Raw genomic sequence first — 21214 nt, forward strand, 5'->3', positions numbered from 1 at the left:
CAGCATGGCGTCAAGCATGGTCAGGGCATCTCGGCCATACACCAAACGGAAGGGGGTGAAGCGCGTCGTTTCTTGGAGGGCGGTGTTGTACGCAAACGTGATGTAGGGAAGTATTTCGTCCCAGTTGCGATGGTCAGCGTCGACATACATAGACATCATATCTGTGATGGTCTTGTTCAGCCTCTCAGTAAGTCCATTGGTTTGAGGATGGTAAGCAGTCGTTTTTCTATGACTGGTGCCACTAAGACGGAGGACCTCGTGTGTAAGAGCCGACGTAAACGCAGTTCCCCGGTCAGTTAATACAACCACGGGGGCGCCGTGGCGAAGCACGATGTGGTGAACAAAGAACTGTGCAATTTCAGCCGCGGTGCCACGGGGAAGAGCCTTGGTTTCACAAGAGCGACTTAGGTAGTCCGTGGCAACAACAATATACCGGTTTCCCATGGAGGACACCGGGAATGGGCCCAGCAAGTCCATGCCGACTTGTTGGAATGGGATTTGCGGTGGATCAGTTGGCTTCAGAAGGCCGGCCGGTTTTGTCGGTGGTACTTTCCGTCGTTGACACTCACGGCAGGTTCGAACGTAGCGTTGGACGACCGCAGCAAGCCGTGGCCAGTAGTGGCAGTGATTATTCTTGGCAAGTTTGTTTTTCTTTGAAATTGTCTTCCACAATGAAAAACCTGCCCACACTTTCAGTTTTTCATCTTAATGCCAGGAGTTTACGCAACAAGTATGATGAAGTAATTTCTTTTTTGTCGGAACCTAATCATTCCTATGACATCATTTGTTTTACAGAGACTTGGTTCTCATGTGATGACGAGTGTTTTTCACTTTCCGGATATGATGTTGTATCTGCATGTCGCTGTAGGAGGCGTGGTGGTGGTATCGCTGTATACATCCGATCAAAGCTTAATTATAAGGTACTTCCGGAGTTCAAGATAATTGGCGATAATTATGAATGCATAGTTATACAGTGTCGTGGTATGATTTTCTCTGTCATGTACCGTCCTCCATCAGGCGTTCTCCGTGACTTTATGCAGTTTACTGAAAAGATACTTGAACTCAGTGTCCAGCTGAAGTCTGAAAGCGTTCTTGTGGGTGATTTCAACCTGAATGCTTCCCTTGACAATCAAGCCTACTTACAATTCAAAGAGTTATACGAGTCTTATGGTTGCTCCAACGTAATCACCACACCGACAAGAATTACACCAAGTTCCCAAAGTATTCTTGATCTGTGCGTTACAAGTTTCCCTCGTGAGAATGTAAAATCAGGCACCCTGGTCTGCAGTTTAAGCGATCATTTGCCAATATATTGTGTGTTACCCTGCAAACACACAGTCGCCCCCGAACACAAAGTATTAATTAGAGATTACTCCGAGTACAATGTTAACAAGTTTAGGGACATGCTGACAAATGTTGACTGGAACATAATTTTGGAGCTCTCGAACCCCGATGCCGCTTACGACGCTTTCCTTTCATGCTTTGTATCTGCTTATAACACATGTTTTCCCCTCAAGCCCCGAAAAAAGAACAAAAAGTACGAAAGCCCTGGATTTCTCGTGAATTGTTTCAAAGAATCAAACAGAAAAACCGACTTTTCCAAACATTCTTGCAAACAAAAGATGAAAGTGACTTTCATGCATTCAAGAAAGTACGAAATCTGCTAAATTCAGACTTAAAAAAAGCAAAGCTCAAATACTACACACATAAATTTACACAGGTGAACGGTAATACACGACTGGTATGGCAAACCATGAGAGAGTTAATCTATAAGAATGCAGAAACAAAAAAAGTGAAATTTCGGAATGCCGATCTGTCTGAAGCAGAGGTTTCAAACCTGTTTAATGAGCATTTTCTCGCTGCTGGTGCTCCTTTAGCCGACGCAACAAATGTCCCTTCTTCTACACCTTGGGAAAATTATGTCACTGCAAGTAATCCGAATACAATATTTTTGTCCCCCACTGATTTCAGCGAGGTGCAAGATATAATTATGTCTCTAAAAGACGGTTGTGCATCTGGCACTGATGAGATCAGACCAAAACCACTGAAGGCTGTGAGTCAAATAGTTAGTACTCCTATTGCACACATCTGCAATCTTATAATGGAAAAGGGAGTTTTCCCAGCCAAAATGAAACTTGCTCGTGTGACGGCTATACACAAGGGAGGCTCTTTCGATGACGTGAACAATTACAGGCCGATCTCTGTGCTTTCTGTATTTTCGAAAATAGCTGAGCATATTATAAACAAAAGGCTTGTTGGATTTCTAACCTCGCAAAATATTATCGTAAGGCAACAGTTCGGCTTCCAGAAAAACAAATCTTCAGAAACAGCACTACTTGAAATAAAAGATGAAATTCTGCACAATATCGAAAACAAGGCATTAACTCTGGGTATATTCCTCGATTTTAGAAAAGCGTTCGACAGTGTCCAACATGATATACTTATAAAAAAGCTTCAGCATTACGGTGTCAGGGGTATAGCTGGTACTCTCCTCATGAGTTATTTAACTTCACGTGAGCAGTATACTGTCATCAATGGTGAATGTTCAGAGACAAACACTCTGTTGTATGGTGTACCACAAGGGTCCATCCTAGGGCCAGTCTTATTTCTCATCTATATTAATGATATTGTAAATATACCGGGTGCCTCGAATTTGGTTTTATATGCGGACGACACCAATGTGTTCTTTTCGGGTAGGGATTTAGATGCGCTGTTCAGAAAGGCGAACAATTGGATGTTGGGCTTAACCTCATGGCTGGGAAGTAACCGGCTCGCATTAAACATAAACAAAACAAAGTATGTACTCTTTCGCTCCAAAGGTACAGAAATGTATACAATTCCGTGTTTAAAATTTAATGGCCTGGACATACAACAGTCTTCTACTACCAGATTTCTAGGTGTGACATTCCACGAAAATCTCTTATGGAATGCTCACATCCACACACTTAGAACTGATCTCTCTCGTGCCTTAGGCATCTTAAACAGACTGAGGTGTTACCTGCCAGCTTCTATCAAACGACTAGTGTACTACTCCCTTATACATTCACGTTTTAGCTATTGTTCTCTTGTGTGGCAAACCACAACGAAAACGAATTTAGATTCCTTACTATCAATACAAAAAAGAGCAATACGCGCTATCAGTAACTTAGAGCTGTCCTCTAGTTGTGCGCCCTACTATAGATCGCATAGAATACTCCAAATGCCTCAGTTCTACAAATACAGACTAAGCCTGGAAGTTTACCGCCAATACCGGTTGGATAAATCTACCTTTGAAACAAAATACCAAGAAAAAAGAAGTGTGTACGATTTAAGAAAAAGCATCATAGTCAAGCCCCGAGCTCGAACAAACTATGGACATCAAAGATTAAGCTGTCAGATAGCAGATTTACTAAACAACTATCCCGTCATTCACGACCTATTAACTGAAAATCTTTCATTAAGCAGGTTTAAGAAAACACTCAAGGGATTATTCTTAACGGAAGACTAGTGTGTTATGTTTTCATGTTTTTCTTCTTGTTTTCAATTTTATGTTCCATGTGCTTCAAGTTCGATAGTTTACATGTATTTTATGTTTGGAAGTGTTTTGTTAACATGTATTGCTAGCAGAAGTTGCTGCACTTATTCTTGTACTCTGTTTCCTGTACATATTCTTGCACTGTAAAAAAAAATATATATATATAATAAGGGGGTTGGGGGATACAGTTTCATCTAAGACATTTCTCTGCATGTAAACTCTGTTGAAACTCTGCATGAGTGTCAAACCGCTGCTTGCCACAGGGTGGCGTGACCTCGTCAGGCACTTTTCCGCCTTTTGTCACGTCCCCCAAGACAATAGTCTTGTATTATTGTCTTGAATAAAAAATGATTGATTGATTGATTGATTGATTTAACCCTCTGGTTGGCCGTGCGGCATGCTGTCGGCCTTGGCTGTGCCGTCACGCGCGTATGTAGTCTTTGCATTGCGCGCGCGGCTCCGCGGGCCCGCTTTCGGGTGCTGCGGCTGGGCCATGGGTTTTTACTGAGGTCTGGGGATTAGTGAAGTGTTGTGTAATGCAGCTTCCTGTGTAATAAACACTTGTGCTCTACTTGTGGCGGAGGCGTCCCAATGTTCTGGAAAAACCGAGGTGGCCAGAAAAAAGGTCGTCGTGGCATGCAGCGAGAACTTCCTTACGAAGCACGGTTGGGACAACGAGGAGATACGCAGTGTCGGTCGGACCGTAGTTTTTCTTGTAGAGGACTCCATCTATTAAGCAAAACGACGAAAGTCCGCGCGAGAAGAGTCTGGGCGGAGACGGAGCGGTTCCTTCCAGGTACTCGATTAGAGGCAGCAGTTCGCAGTCGGCCCTCTGGTGATGGGCAAGGTCGGATGTGGTGACAGCGCCGACGAAAGCAGAATCGTCGTCGGGCTCATCTGGTGGGCACGGAAGAGGAGCTCGGGAGAGACAGTCTGCATCGCTATGTTGCCGACCCGACTTATACACGATGGTGACGTCGAACTCTTGAAACCGAAGGCTCCACCGTGCAAGTCGCCCCGATGGATCTTTGAGGTTCGCAAGCCAGCACAAGGAGTGATGATCGCTGACGACTCGAAACGGGCGGCCGTACAGGTATGGACGAAATTTTGTGATTTCCCACACAACAGCGAGACACTCCTTTTCCGTTGTGGAATAATTCACTTCGGAACGGGACAAAGTGCGACTTGCGTATGCGATCACGTGTTCCACACCGTCTTGCCGCTGCACAATCACCGCACCGAGGCCCACATTGCTGGCATCTGTGTGCAGTTCCGTGTCGGCCGGCTCGTCGAAGTGGGCAAGGATAGGCGTAGATTGGAGGCGGGCCTTAAGCTCTATGAAAGCTTTTTCCTGATCTTGGCCCCAGAAAAAGGGTTCGGAGTCTTTTGTCAGGCGAGTCAGCGGCTCTGCGAGCTTGGAGAAGTTTTGAACGAACCTCCGATAATAGGCGCAAAGCCCCAGGAAACGCCGCAAGCTTCGTTTATCTGTTGGCTGGGGAAATGCAGCAACGGCGGCGGTCTTTTCTGGGTCGGGGCTAACGCCCTGAGCGCTCGCAATGTGGCCAAGAAACTTGAGCTCCCGAAATGCGAAGTGACACTTTTCAGGCTTGAGAGACAGACACGCAGAACGAATTCCTTCGAAGACGGCACGCAAGCGTTTCAGGTGCTCCTCGAACGTGTCGGAGAAAATCACGACGTCTTCGAGATAGACAAGGCAGGACTGCCACTTCAGGCCAGTTAGTACGGTGTCCATCATACGTTGGAACGTCGCAGGGGCTGAACACAAGCCGAAAGGAAGCACCTTAAATTCGTACAGTCCGTCAGGAGTAACGAAGGCGGTCTTTTCTCGGTCACGTTCGTCGACCTCGATTTGCCAATAACCGCTACGAAGGTCGAGTGACGAAAAGTAGGTAGCATGGCGGAGGCGGTCTAATGAGTCATCAATGCGCGGCAGTGGATAGACATCTTTTTTGGTAACGTTATTGAGACGTCTATAATCTACACAGAACCGTAGGCTGCCGTCCTTCTTTGCGACGAGAACAACAGGTGACGCCCAGGGGCTCGTCGATGGTTGTATGACGTCGTCGTGGAGCATTTCGGCAACTTGGCGGCGGATAGCATCGCGCTCCTTCGACGAAACACGCTAAGGACGCTGACATAGCGGTCTCTGGTCACTGTCGACGATAGTACGGTGCTTAGTTATTGGCGTCTGGCGAACCTTGGATGTTGATGCAAAACAGTCGCGGAAAGAGTCAATAAGGCTTTCCACGCGGCGTTTCTGATTGGTCAGAAGGTCAGGGTTCACGTTGGTCCTAATGGCTGTCGCAGTGTCCTGTTCAGCTATTTCGGGGGCCGTTGTTGATAAGGCACATTGGCCGGCATGTTCGTCAAGTTCTTCAAAATGGGCAATCACCGTGTTTTTCGTCAAATGTTGGGGTTCACAACTAAAGTTGGTCACTAAGAGCGTGGTACGCGCGTGAACAAGGTCGACAAGGGCGCGAGCAACGCAAACTTGCCGAGACAGTAGCAGCGACATATTCGCTTCGGCAATGCACCGAGTACCGGAGCTGGTATCACACTGGACTGTGACAAACTTGCTTGCTCTCGGCGGTATCGTTGTGTGGTCATCAGAGATGCGTAATGGTGCTCTGTGCGGCTCGGGGTCGGTATCAACGGCTCGCTGTGTCGAAAACGATACCAATTGCTCGTGCAGGTAGATGACCGCCCCATACTCTTCAATGAAGTCCATGCCGAGAATCAGTTCTTTAGAGCACTCTCGTAGCACGGCGAAGGAGCCAGTGAAAGTTGCACCGCGGATCTTCATACGGCTGGTGCAGACGCCAACCGGCGTTACCACATGGCAACCAGCTGTGCGTATCTGCGGCCCATGCCAAGGTGTTAGAACCTTTCTGAGGGTTGCGGCTAGGTTACTACTCATGACAGAAAAGTCGGCTCCGGTATCGACGAGTGCAGATACGTCATAGCCATTGGCGGCAGCAAGAATGTGGGCGGCGGAAACAATTGTTTGACAATTTGTCGGCGAGGTTTTTGGTGCCGTCGTCGATGGGGTCGTCGCTGAGGTCGTCGGTGAGGTCGGCGGTGGGATCGTCTTTAAGGTCGGCGGGAGGGGTCGTCGCATAAAATCGTCGGATGGAGGCTGTTCACTGTCTGCGGCAGCGGAGGTCCTACCCCCAGAGGACGCCGTCTTCAGTTTTCCCGGCGGGGAGACGTGCGTCTGAATTGACCAGATGATGGTGCATGACTGGGTGGAGGAACTCGTCTTGGAGACGGCGACCTAGACTGGCGTCGTGGAGGCGTTGAGGGCAGCACATTATCGGCCAGGTACTGCTCAATGTCTCGCGGTCTCTCACCATAGCGCGGTCGAGGTGCGCTCGGTGGAAATCCTCTTAATCCCATCCGCCGGTAGGGGCAGTTGCGGAGGATATGAGCGGGCTCCCCGCAGTGGTAGCATAGTGGCCGGTTGTTGGGTGTGCGCCACACGTCAGCTTTTCGAACAGGGCGCGGGTCACGCAGCTCGGCGGAGGGAAAGTACCCCTGCGTTTGTTCGGCAGCAGGGCGGAACGCATGTGGAACTGGCGCATGTCTCCGCAGAGCTTCACTGTAGCTCATGATGTACGGCTCCGGCTGCGGTGTCCGTAGGGCTTCGTTGTAGCTGCTGGCGTACGGCTCCGGCTGTGGTGCCGGTGGTGGCTGGACTGCTCGCCGAATTTCCTCGCGGACGGCATCGGCTACAGCTGCAACACTTGCAGGTGGAACATCTAAGCGGAGGTTGCGCAGTTCTTCGCGAACTACACTCCGCACAAGCTCCCGAAGAGCCTCGTCCCCGGCGACTGGCAGGGACGCACAATAGTTGCTGGCCGCAACACTTCCCGGACGACCGTACTGCGCACTGCGTTCCTGTAAGGAACGTTCCATGCCTGTGGCTTTTTTAGCGAAGTCAGCGACGGTTCTTGGTGGGTCGCGTATGAGGCCAGCGAAGAGCTGCTCCTTCACACCACGCATGAGGTGGCGCACCTTGGTAGCCTCTGGCATGGCAGGGTCGGCCCGATTGAAAAGACGTGCCATGTCTTCAATAAACATAGCGACGCTTTCGTTCGCCTGCTGTGACCTGGTGCGAAGGGCGAGTTCGGTATTTTCCTTGCGGACGTTTGTGCTGAAGGTAGCCAGCAACTGACGGCGGAACGCTTCCCAGTTCCTAAAAGGTGCCTCATGGTTCTCGAACCATGTCTTCGCAGAGTCTTGGAACGAGAAATAGACGTTTCGTAGTTTTCGGTCGTCGTCCCACTGGTTAAAAGTGGCCACACGGTCAAAGCTGGACAACCAGTCCTCGACGTCCTCAAACCGATCGCCGTGGAAGGATGGTGGTGGGCGAGGGGTGAGAACTACAACGGGTGGGACAGTGCCGGAAGGCTGGCCTGTCTGACTGCCTGTAGTAGACGTCATGGTACGCACCGGCCTCGTCAGTGGCTGACACTCAGGTTGCAGGCCTCGCAAGCGGCGGCTCGCTTTGTGGATGGGTGTTGTGTCCAAGCGTCGCTGATCAGCGTCAGAGTTGCCCTCGGGGTGAGCGTTCATGGAACGATACCCAGCGGCTCCACCAAAGTCGCCGACAAACGTAGGGTGGCACGAAAAAGTGGCTTTTTTAATCCGAAGGCCAGAAACCCAGCCGCGCGCGTTCTAACGGGAACGTCCTCTTCTTCGCTCCCACACGAGCCCAGTAATGCCGCTCGGCCGCATGGCGGCGCTCGCAGAATGTGAGCAGTGTGGCAATATTATCAAAACACGAGAGGGCTCCGAACTAGAAGAGAGCGCTCTTCGCGAATGCATGCCATTGGGGGTAAGATATTATATGCGTTACAGAAACATGGCTAAACTCATCATGTGGTAGTAACTCTTATTTATCAGATGGGTATGCTGTCATCAGAGCCGACAGAAATTGCTCTGACCGGGTTAAATACGGTGGCGGACTTCTGATAGCGTGCAGGACAGTATTAGGTTCATTTAAAAGACAAGACCTGGAGACCTACGAAGAATGTGTGTGGTTGGAAATTCGACCACGTGATATATCTCGCTGTTTCATTGGCTGTCATTACTTTCCACCGAATTAGATCTTAACGTTTTCATGAATCATTTTTTGGATATCGGGGAAAAATTGATTTTTTAAAGTGCAAGGCTCATATTTACGGTGATTTATTCTTCCTAAAGTCGAATGGGCAATCGATTTGGTCAGCAGTGACTACGTAGCCGCATTGAAAAAACTCGATGTCTATTTGATTTTATTAACTTACATGGGTTACGTCAATATAATGTGATGAAGAACTGCAGTGGTAATATTTTAGATCTAGTTATATCGAAGGTGCCTGTTTTTGGTGTATAAGCGGAGCGCGATACTCTTGTTTTAGTTGATAAGTTTACTGTCCATTTACAGTCATTTGTTTTTGTTTTTTCGTCCAGCGCGTCAAATGAAACCACAAAAATTCAGGTACGCTTACGGCGATTATCTAAGGCTGTACAAGGAGCTTTAGAGCTACGACTGGTCTCGTTTCTTTGATATCGGGAACTTTGACTCATGCGCTGAGCTATTGACCTCAGTTCTACAGGAAAAAATGAAAAAAATTTTTCCCTGGTGTCCTCAGAGAGGGTCTAGATTCCCATGCTGGTTCTCTTGTGAGTTGAAACCCTATTTAAAGAAAAACAGCGTTATCACAAACGATACGTTAAATCAGAAAGTGCTTATTGGTACCAAACATGTTCACTATGCAGACAAATTACAAAAAAGCTTATTGCACGCGATGAAGCACAATACCACAAGCATCTTGAAGAGACCCCTAAGAACCCAACTGTTTTTGGGCTTTTTTGTGGAAGCAGATTAATGAGAAAGTTAGTGGTGCTGTGCTTAAGATACGTGAGAACAACTGTTTCAAGCCACAAGATCTATGCCAAGCTACCACTGAGCACTTTAGCTCTTGCTTTGTGCGCCCTGACAACACAACCAGTGTTATCACTTTTGATGACAGCCCTGACTGCTTTGCGCTTGAAGGTGTCGCTCAGTATGAAGCTTTATCGGCGATTCAGAAGCTGAAGCCAAAACGTTCCCCAGGAGTCGATCAAATTCCCAGCTTCATAATCAAAGGATGCAGTGACATTGTTGGTCCTGCTCTAACGTGTTTCTTCAACTTATCTATGCACACTAGTGTTTTTTTCTTGTTTTTTGGAAACTGTCTGTAGTTGTTCCTGTATATCAGTCGGGCGATGCTTGTGTTGTGGATAATTTTCGGCCAATGTCCCTTATTTGTTGTTCTCCAAAAGTTTTAGAAATGGTAATGTACGAACCCATGAGTTCATATTTTAAACAAAAGATAACACCTCTGCAGCACGCTTTCTTAAGAGGACGATCCGTTGAATCGAATATATGCATTTTTCTCGGGTATAGTAGACCTCACGCATTTAATCGCAGTAAAGTGGACACAATCTACTTTGACATGACTAAAGCTTTTGTCACTGTTTCCTATTAGATACTTCTGACGGAGATGGAAAATTACGGACTGTATACCATGTACTGCAAATGGCTCAAAAGCTACCTTGGGAGCCGCCGTAATGTGGTCAGAGTTTCTAGCTGTGTGCCTGACGAGTTCGTTTCAACGTTTGGAGGGCCTCAGGGTTCTAACTTGGGACCGCTGTTGCTTTTAGTATTTATTAATGATTTGCCGCTGCACGTCAACTCAAAGGTTTTAATATTTGCTGATGATTTAAATTATTCTGTAAGAATGAGACCCTGGAAGACTGTCGCCGTTCGCAAACTGACATTAGGAACATCGAGAAATGGTGCTTGGTGAATAGGCTTATGCTGATCATTAAGAAAACTGTCGCTTGGTCTCTTACTCGAAAATACAACACGTATACCTTTAATTATACTCTTCTTGGCGGACAAATATCTCGTGCTGCCCATGTACGAGACATCGGTGTTATTGTTGACTCAAGGCTCGATTTTCGCTACATGTCTCGTCGACGGTCTCTCGCGCATTGAGACATATGGGTGTTATTTCGCGTTTAACAAGAAAATTTCGTACATACGAATGTCTGCGCACTCTTAACTGTGCTCTTATGAGGCCAAGTCCTAAGTTCGCATCAGTAGCTTGCAATAGTGACTCCGTTACTTCTGGCATAGAAATCTAAAATGTTCAGAGGAAGTTTGTACGCATCCTTTATGATAGACACATTGGGCGCCATCGTTTCTATGACTACTATTCTCTTCTAGCAGACCTTGGTATGTCTGCACTTCATGACGGGCGACTCGCGCGCTACAAGCATTTTCTACACAAAGTTGTGCTTTGCTATGTTGACTGTTATCAGTTATTGATGTCACTGCAATTTCATGTGCCTCATAGAAAGCCAACCAAGTGCTCTTATACATTTTATCCTGACATGCATGCCATTCCGCTAATGACTCGTTTGCAAATAAGATATAATTCAACTGTTTATGACACAGATATATTTGCTTAATTTGCTGTTTTCATTGTTCATTTTATTATGATTGTTTTTTATTATTTTTATTTGTAATATTATTGTCGTATTTGTGATCATGTTTTTCTTTTCGTGTCATGTTTGTTCACGTCTTGGAGTTTGCATTGATTTAGTGTGCGCTTGTTTAGGTCAATTGGCTGTTGAGGCACACTAAAAACTAAATCTCTATCTATAATTTCATTTAGATAATGTAAGGCTTAGAGAAACTTGGCATACAGACCTGCATAAAGTACGCACATCACTTTCAGAATTTAAGAAAGTTGTCTGTGACAGGAAAAGATTACAGGCGTGGTGCACTCGTGTGTGCATTATGTGGCATGACTGAGAATTTAAAAATCCTGACTCTGCCTTACGACCATTGCATTGTTGCGGTATATCGGTCGCCATCGGCTTATGTAAGCAATTTTGCAGCCGCCTGGAACAGCTCTTAGGATATCTCTACGTTACAAACTTGAAACCTGCCATGAAGGGCCGCATGTATATTACCCACTCATTAAAGAACACTTAGGCGAAAGGCTCGCGTAATATTATAATCAAGCAGGGCTTTAACTTCTAAATATATATAAAAAGCCGCATAACATGTATTTGTCCTTCTCTAACGCATGACTGTCATCTGAACTTGTAGTGTAAGCTCCGCGATAAGTGACCATTGCCTTCACGTTTTACGTTCTTCCATGGTATAGCAAACGGCTAGCAATAATAAGAGAAACAAAACTAGCACTTGTATCGAACGGGTCAGTTGGCGACATATCATGCTTGACTTGCCGGCGAAAGTTAATCGCCCAAGTTTATTGATCACTGTTTTATAGTTTGTGCGCCGGGGAGGGCAACATCCTTTCCCGTGGGGTGCATCCTGCCACGAGCATAACGCGCCCCACGTGATGCACAGTTTGTGATTGTGGATACTTTTTACCGCGCTCGTTTTCATTGCCTGGAAACCAATACAAGCTGGATCGTTCTATTAGCAGGGAACGATTCAAACAGGCTGCTTCTGATAGTTGTGACTGTTGTGCAAAACATCCACAATTAGACATTTCCTGAACGTAAATTCGAAAGAAATAAAACGCACTAGCGAGCCATGAAAAAGATATATCTAGCCATCATCACAATCATCAGCCCAAACCCACTGCAGGACAAAGCCCTCCCTCATATCTATTTAACCCCGGCGGCCGCATCACTGCCGCAAACTTTCTAATCTCACCCGCCAGTGCTTTGAATCTGCTACGTCATCGTTTTATCTTGTCTTCGCAGTGCACGGACTTCCCGTGCTGATTTCTGCTCCTTAATTTCGACTACGGTGTCATTAACCAGCGTTTTTTTCACCCTCCCTGCTGTCATCGCGCATCTTAACGTTACACCTATCATTTTGGCTTTCTATAGCTTGCTGCGTTCTCCTCTACTGAAGTAAAACGCTTTGGTTACCCTCCACTTTTAAGACACAGCTATCAAAAAGTATCTTCGTGAAGGATTCTCTTTAAATGCTGTTTCTAACATGAGAGTACTAGCCAAATGCACTCCACCCCCTTTTTATTCCCTTCGTTATTTCACTCTCGTGAACCAGTGAATAAAGAAGCAAATGCCCTTTTTTCAGCATTCCACAAAACTAAAAGTGATTGATGCATTTCTTTTAAATCATGATTAGGGCGCGCACACAATACACACATACAGGCCTACCAAAAATATTTCACAAAAGATAGGAGCTCTCTGTAGACATGAAAAACATTCAACAGTGTCGAAACCAACATAGAATATCATTGCTCAGCTCTCACACGGAATCGCTGACGTGGTGTAAGAACAAGCTGCTTAAGCAAACAATAAGATTTAGTAACACCGGTCGTATCAGAATGCACACCTGTGGAGTGGCACACGGCTGGCATGCCTGTTCGCTCTAAATCCTTGCCCAGATAGTAGTTAACCATCAGTGAACATCCCATTTGGAGGGTTCTTTGTCCACGGTTTTCAGTATCAAACACGTCGTTTTACACCTGAGTATAAAACCACGCATATACAAAGTGCTGGAGGATGTCATAAGTGTCTTCTCTTCTGTCCCTCGTCAAGTCGTCGAAACCATCACCGAAGCTTCGAAAAGTACGAGTGACATATTGTGGGATGACGTGCGTTTCCGGCTATAACACCTGCCGAGCTTCAACAACTTTGCACGGCAGTCGCGAAACGAGTGTGGCCCTGCTTCTGCTCCGCTTCTCCAACCCGCGCCTCGGGCACTTTGCGCGCCTTGCGCTCGAACGCAGCATTCTGTTTCTATCGCGCACTCATAGGGTGGCGTTGTACCGACGGTCCTTCCCCCCGCCGTTTCACTTGTAGACGTTTCTGTGTCCTTACATGTGAGATTTTTATGACTAACCAGCCTATGTTTTTTACTATCCCCACCGTGTATTTTCGGGACAACTGCCAACACGTTCATGTAGCGTGGTCTCATGACGTCATACACCCTTCGAGCAATAAGCGCTCGCCCATGTTACGTGACCTCATCACTGTCCCAACCAGGCATGGAGTTTTGTGGCAGAGGGCGCCGGGTTGGCCATTATTTTCTGTGTCTATGGCTGTTTTTGCTAGTCTGCGGCACTGGGAACACTTTACGATGCTTTCAGAAATGTCAGCTAAGGACAGACCTTGATGCAACCCGAGTCGCTTTCTGCTGGGCGGTGTGCCTTTAGAGCGCTATCTGTTTGAGACAAGATTCCCGGCCACCGCGTGTATTATACTAGCCTTGGCGTCATTTATCCAGCGTTCGAATCACGTGACCGGCACGTCTAGTGCTAGCTTGGTCGTCATCATGTGCGGAGCGCGGTCGCAACAAGGTGGCGCCAAATGTCTTGCAGGACAACTTAAGAAAACATCCCAAATTTACTACCTGCGCAGCAACTTTCAGTGCCTACGCTGGAGAAGCCGCAGCAGTTGTGTTGAAATCGCCTGCGGCAGCATGGCACATCAGTGGTGTCGCGGGCGGGCAATGAGTGCTGCCGAGGCAGAGCATCATGGTCTGAAAGCTGCACGTACGCGGGAGACCACGACATGAATGTGCGGTAGGCCGAACAGAGGACCGACGACGTCCGGACACTGCCCGCACACGCAGTGCGCGACAAGTTGCTCAAGTTCACTCCAAGACATCGTTCGTAGCACGAGGCACTCGCAATCATCCGTAAACACCAGCACAATCATGACACTCTCTTGCATGGCAGCGGCATTCAAGGCAAATGCAACAATCAGAAGAGCATGAAGCGGACCAGCCAGCGCTGATTATTGTCTTTACGACGGCTGTATTCGCCATTCTTTTCTTTGTCCACGGCTGTTCCTGATAGTCTGCGGCACTGGGAACACTTTGCGAAGCTTTCAGGAATGTCCGCTAAGGACAGACCTTGATGCAAGCTGGGGCCTCAGCGTCCACCCTGAGTACATCACTAGATCTCGCTACGTGTCAGCTTAATTGGCGGCGTTTCCGGCAACACTTGAGGGATCATTTCTGCTGACGACTCACCTAGTATGACGGTTCGGTGTTGCTTGCTGCCGACGTGCACCTCGGCGACCTTTGGTTCGGCTGCCAAGGTGGAGCGCTCGAGCACCACCGTGTCCGGGTCGGCTTTGCCGGAGACGACGGACTGCACAGAGGGGACTGAAGCTCAGGCAAAGCAAACACGCCGTGGAGACGTGAGGGGCGCGAAAGGCTCTCTGTGGTAGTGAAACGGTACATTGACTTAGCGCAGAGTGGCCTTCTAGCTACACCGCCATGGTCAAATTTGGACGGAGTTGGAATGCTTCATTGTAGAGATAGGGAAGCTTCAGTGTACGCAAGTCAACCACGGATGGCGGAAATTTATTCCAAGCTCACCACTACGGTGGCTTCATACACCACTACATTCTTTACACCGCTGCATACACCGCAAATTCCAAATTCGATATAATGAATAAACCGAGCTAAAGACGTGGACGAAGAGCAAACAGGACGAGCGCTGTGCGAGCATGCTTTCGTAGCAAGCGGTTTATCTTCCAAGAATGAGCAACAAGGCTAGCGAACGCAGGGTTTCCCAGTCACGTCATAATAAGAACGTGTGACAAGTTGCTGAATGAAGTAAAACAGTCGTGCACAATTTCGTGGGAGCAGGAGGGGGTCGGACAGAGAGAAGCTAAAAGACCTGTGGTTCTGCCAAATGTACATAGACTGTCACATAATTTTTAAAATGTGGCCAGAAGGTATGATGTTGGTGTGGTCTTCTAAGCACCAAATAAGTTGTAGAAAATATGCAGCATGGTTAAGATTAAAGCAGAGAAAAAGGTTAGGGAAAGAACCAGTTGTCGGGTGAAGAATTAGTATGATTATGTTCCTTGCAAAGCGGGCGTAATGTACGGAATTCCGTTATCTTGTGACCAAGTGTATGTGGGTCAAGTTTGCAGATGTAATAATGTTCGCTTCATGGGACACTACAGATCCTTGGAGATAGGTAGGGGGTCAAATCTGGTTACGCATTACAAGGGGTCTAAAGGCTGCAATCCTTTTCTTTCACTTACAGTTGTTTTGTACGCCCATTTGGCGAAGATCAACCGGGTAATCATTGAGGAGAGACATTGCATGCGATAAGGGGAAGAATGTGCCAGTGACCTTTTTAATGCTTGAAGAGATAATGAGATTAGATTTCTTGAACAGCGCACGTCTAGCGGGTTGTCATGACATGATATTTTGGTTTTTGTTTGAGCGTTTGGTGTTGGTGCTGCTTGGCTTGTATATATTCTGTCTTTTCCTCAATAGGTGTTAATATCGAGCCAGCGTACGTCTTGTTCGCTCTTTGTCCCCGTCTTTAGCGCTGTTTATTCATTATGTCACCGTAACAACTAGCCCAGATGTCTCATCTCTTGGCATATTTGATCGCAATCGGCTGCCTAGTCAAAACAAAACACACAACTTCACTGCAACAATATAAATAACAGCCACAATAGATCAAGCGGAAAATCTCAGCTCAAATTCGGTGCAACGAAATACGTAGTCACAAAAACTCAATGATATGAAGTGTACCGAACTAAGTTCTCTTTGTAACTGTTGACTGGTAGCTTCCAGCAAGTGGAAGGTGCTTGGCAACATGAGACATTCTACTTGTCCATTCTGCGCTGCCATGCCGTCTTGAACCGAAATATCGGTTCTGACCTCTGCGCTGCGCCAGTAACCGCACGGACCAGAGGCTGACCTTCCCAGAGGGGCCCTGGTGAATGTAAATCCGGGGCGTGTAAACCAGTCATTTTGTGCGCATCATTCTGACGACTATCGAGAACAGCGCGTAAAAAGACATCATATTCAAGGGAGGACGAATGACACTAGAAGACAGATTGAGAGAGAGAAGGTATTTAATGAAAGGCAGAGAATTTAGCCGGTATTGTAACAGCGCTGACATGTACGTGTGTGGTTTTTAATAGGAGGATGATTACGTTGGTCCCCGTTTAACTGCGGGAGAGAGAGAGATAAAACATTTAATATTTCATTGAAGTGTTCTACGAGTCAGGTAGGCGGACTCCTCACTTCAGGACTCCGGTGGCTTGGGCAGATGCCTGGATCAGTCTGATGATGCGACACTGGTCCTCCAGACCATTGCTGGTCAGGGCTGCCTCCCACTGCTCGTATGATGTGCCTCCCTCAAAGGCACCCTCAGCACCTCTCAAACTTGGACCATACTAAGAAGCTTAATTGATCCGAGCAAAACCAAAATCACAGTCAATCGCACGTTGCAAGAGATTGCTTACAAATTTCGAGGAACATATGAGGAATTGAAACAAGCCCTACAAGACCAGTACATTGGCACTCAAAGAATCCCGCCATGCAATCTTCAATACACAGGAGCTCTGAACACTGATCTAGACGAGCCCATCACGGTGGCTGAAGTATATGCGGCAGCAAGAGCCGCCAAACGCAATACAGCCACAGAAGCAGACAAAGTGACCAACGCAATGATAAGAAACCTTTGCTCAAAACATATTGAGCAAATGACCGACTACCTTAATGGCCTGTGGGAGGAAGGACGAGTCTCAAACGAGTGGCGACATGCAGAGATTATCACAATTCCTAAGGCCGGAAAACGGCCCACCCTTGAAATATTAAGACCGATCTCCCTTACATCCTGTCTCGGGAAGCTCTATGAGCGAGTTATCCAAAACCGCCTCGTGAATTTCATTGAGGACAGGGATCTTTTTCCACAGTTCATGATTGGCTTCAGGCGCGGTCTCTCAACCCAGGACGCCTTTCTCTTGCTTAAGGAGGAAGTTCTTACAGGCATCCCACGAGGAAGCGAGCATCTGATCCTGGCACTTGACCTTAAGGGAGCTTTTGACAATGTCACACACGAAGCTATCCTCCGCGAACTGAACTCCCTGGGAGGTGGACAGAAGATATTTAACTACATTAGAGCTTTCCTCACGGACCACACTGCAACAATTGGAATTGGAAATACCAGATCAGATACCATACCAATGCCGAACAAGGGCACTCCACAGGGATCAATCATCTCTCCCCTCTAATTCAATATTGCCATGACAGGATTGGCTTGTCGGCTGCAGGAATCACCCGATATAGGATTTACACTGTATGCAGACGATATAACTATCTGGATGACTAAGGGATCTCTTGGACAGAAGGAACAAGCCCTACAGGAAGCGGCATCGATTGTCGAAACATTTGCCGCTATTAGTGGCCTTCGCTCTGCACCGGAGAAGTCAGAAGTAATCAGGGTGCACGGTCGAAATTACAAAAACTCTGGACCAATAGATCTCTATGTTGAAGGCCAACCGATTCGAGAGGTCTCGGTCATTAGAATTCTCGGGCTTTGGATTCAAAGTAACCTACGCGCTGGACATACCATAAAAACTCTCAAAACAACCACCCACCAAATTACACGTATGATTCATCGTACAACACGCCACAAGAAAGGCATGCGCGAGGAAGACACTCTTTGTCTTGTACAGTCCTTGGTTATCTGCAGAATAGCATACGGCCTTCTGTATCATCAACTCACAAAAGGAGAACTTAAGCAGGACGACACTGTCATTCGCAGCGCGTACAAAACAGCTCTCGGCCTTCTTCCAAGCACCTCGACCGAACGTGTAATCAAGCTTGGAGTCCACAACACCTTTGAGGAGATCAGAGATGCGGTCTTAGCATCGCAGAGAGCCCGACTCCAACAGACCACCCCCGAAAGAGCCATTCTTCAGCGCATTGGTGCACCATGAGATCTACAAGAGCTCTGGCGACACACTTCCCTACTTGCCAACATAAGAAGACAGATCTCGGTGTCTCCGCTCCGAAAACATATGCATCCAGAAATCTACAAAGGAAGACGGGAGGCTAGGGTCACTCATCTACGCCGGCGTCTAGTGTCAGATCACAAAGCAGTCTATGTAGACGTGGCGGCGTACACTGAACCGAGCATCTTTGTTGCAGTCGCCCTTGACCACAATTTTCAACTACTGACGAGTGTTTCGCTCCGGGCTGAGGATCTTGCCGCGGCGGAAGCCTCCGCCATCGCCCTTGCCATAAGGCATTGTGATCTGGCGGACAAATTGGCTCACATAATAACTGACTCGAAGCGAGCCTGTCAATATTACATTACAGGGAGAGTCCCAAAAATGACAGCGGCTCTGCTCATACCGTCGGGCCTCTCACCTACACTTCAACGCCCCCATAACATTACTTCGACCCCGGGCCATTAAGGTCTTGAAGGCAACGAGGCGGCAAACGATCTAGCTCGTCAGCTAACAAACCGAGCGGATCCTTGCCCGTACCTCACCCCTCTACCATCAAACTATGGGCAACGGCTGCAGATGCTTAGATTAGATCGTAGAATATATCCCCCTTCACATATTAAACTCACCACAGAATACGCCACATTTTGGAGGCGAATACAAACGAATACCTTCCCTAACCTGTACTTGTACAGCTTCATTCACCCTTCCATATACCGCCCCTTCTGTCCATGGTGCGGCGATAAGTCTACGCTGTTTCACATTTCCTGGAATTGTAACCGCGGCTAACACAGTTAAATATAGCCAGACCTTTCACCGTGGTTTCGCGCTGTACTGAGCGCACGTCGACCACGGCGGGCTTTGCTCTAAGAGGGGAACAAAAGAACGAGACTCGGGCTGACATTGCTTTATTGCTTTGTAGGGAATTTGTGGGGTCGCAGCAGAGCGCCAGAGCAAGAGGACCAGCGCAGCAGGCTTTTAGCGCCGAACAGCCCGTGCCGAGGGTGCGCACCGAGCCCCACGCGCCTTTCATCTTTATTTTCCTCTTTCGCCGGCTGGGAATGCCGGTCTAAGCGCCTCCACTTTTTTTTTTTTTTATTCGAGAAGTGTGCCATGAGGCATAAGTTGAAAAAGGAAAGGGGGGAAGGAAAGCACGGGATTGAAAGTTAAAAGAAGGAGTGAAGAACCGTTGCGCTGAGGTAGTCGCAGAGGTTGTTAATGAAACGGTTGTCCATTGTCCACTTCACGAAGTCACTTTCGCGGTTCCACCGCAGGCCCACCTCCCTGAGGAGCCGTTTTCTGATAGCAGCCGTCGCTGGGCACGTCCACTACAAGTGCCGCACATCACATATGTCCGGTGCAGCGCCACAGTGAGGGCACCTGTCAGGTAGTGGCAGATCTTTGGCACGCCACCGATGACGGACAGATGGTGTCAGAGCCGCCCCTGCCCGAATCCGGCGCACGGATACCTCCTCCTGCCGAGTAAGACTACGGGGGAGAGGGTGCGAACACGGAGGAATTAGAGCGCGTGTTCGCTGGCGCAGAACTTCGGAATCGGAAACGTGGGACAGGAACGGATCTGGGGGAAGAGGGGAAGGTGGCGGATCGTCTAATGTATGAAGATGAGTCATAGCATCCGCTTGAATGTTATGTGGATCCTGGGCATGGCCGCGAATCCAGTGTATGCGCACAGGACATGGATACTTTGCGCAGAGCACATGAATAGATTGTGAAATCTGGAACGTTCGTCGAACAGCCTTCAGCTGTTTAAGGGCGGCGCGGGAGTCGGTGTAAATGTGAACTGTATTGAATGTTGGAACGAGCGGAAGGGAAGCAATGGCGTTGTAAATGGCTTGAAGTTCCAATGCCAGGGGAGTGCACGTATCCGCAGTATACGTCGCGCGAGAGTTGAGATGCGGATGAGATGGACTATACACAGCAGTAACTCCCCTCTCTGCAGAATGAGATGCATCCGTGTATAATATGCACCCTTCAGGCAGATACGCTGCTGATACCGACGGGGAAACAGTGGGGCGATTGTCAGTGAGCTGGCAATAGGACCACGGTGGAAGTGTCTTTAAACGATGAAGTTTGAGAGACTGTTTTCGAGCTCTATTTTTGCAGCGTCAGTGTGCGCTACGGGGCACCCCGCCCAGACAGAACGGCGAAATGTGCTCGCCGACTGGGCAGAGATGGGGCTGCCTTGGCGGCAGGCAGGTCGACCGATCAGCCCGCAACATCCGTGGGGAGCTCCTTGGGAGGTGTCTCTAGGTTGCGGGTTTGAGGCAATCCAGAGAAACTACCTCTTCACGACCATTCAGCAGGATAGTCGCCTACTTAGTCGTCATCTTGAGGACGTGGTATCGGCCGTCGTATGAGAGGGCAAGAGGCGTCTTTGCAGCGTCTCGCCTTAGAAAAACGTGTCGAGGACGCAAGATCAGGGTGCACAAAGACATGATGGTGAGATGATCGAGGCGGGACTGGGCCCAGCTGTTGAATACAGGATGGCTTGTTTGTACGAAGAAGGTCGGTCAGGGTCTGGAGAAGCTCGGCGAAGTGCGGGATAAAGTGCCGTGAAAAATTCATTAGGCCCAGGAACTCACGGAGCTTGCGTAGGGTAGTGCCTTCTGGGAAGTCTTAAACAGCCTGGGCGTGAAAAGGCAATAGATGAATTCCCAGCGCCGAGATGTGGTGGCCCAGGAACTCCAGCTCAGAAGAGCCGAAGACACAATTCTGGGCGTGGAAGACCAATCCAAATTCTTGGAGGCGTTGGAAGCTTTCTCGGAGGTGGCGCTCGTGATCTTGTGGAGTACGACTCGCGCCAACGATGTCGTCAATGTAGGCAAATACAGCTGGGAGATCGCGCGTCACTTCAGTAATGAGTCTGAAAAGTTTCTGCTGTTTTGCTTAGCCCAAAGG

At 48.1% G+C, this 21214-nt stretch overlaps 1 protein-coding gene across 4 annotated transcripts in view; it reads right to left on the minus strand.

Annotated features, from left to right (window-relative positions):
- LOC144122121 (rifampicin phosphotransferase-like) overlaps positions 1–21214 on the minus strand; it is a 798972-nt gene that overhangs the window by 242979 nt on the left and 534779 nt on the right. For all 4 annotated transcript variants that reach the window (XM_077655660.1, XM_077655659.1, XM_077655661.1 and 1 more), the window contains exon 19: positions 14556–14676. In XM_077655660.1, the coding sequence (XP_077511786.1) occupies positions 14556–14676 (121 nt within the window). The remainder of the gene's footprint in view (positions 1–14555; positions 14677–21214) is intronic.

The sequence above is a fragment of the Amblyomma americanum genome, chromosome 2 (genome assembly GCF_052857255.1).
Source record: "Amblyomma americanum isolate KBUSLIRL-KWMA chromosome 2, ASM5285725v1, whole genome shotgun sequence".
Taxonomy (NCBI): domain Eukaryota; kingdom Metazoa; phylum Arthropoda; class Arachnida; order Ixodida; family Ixodidae; genus Amblyomma; species Amblyomma americanum.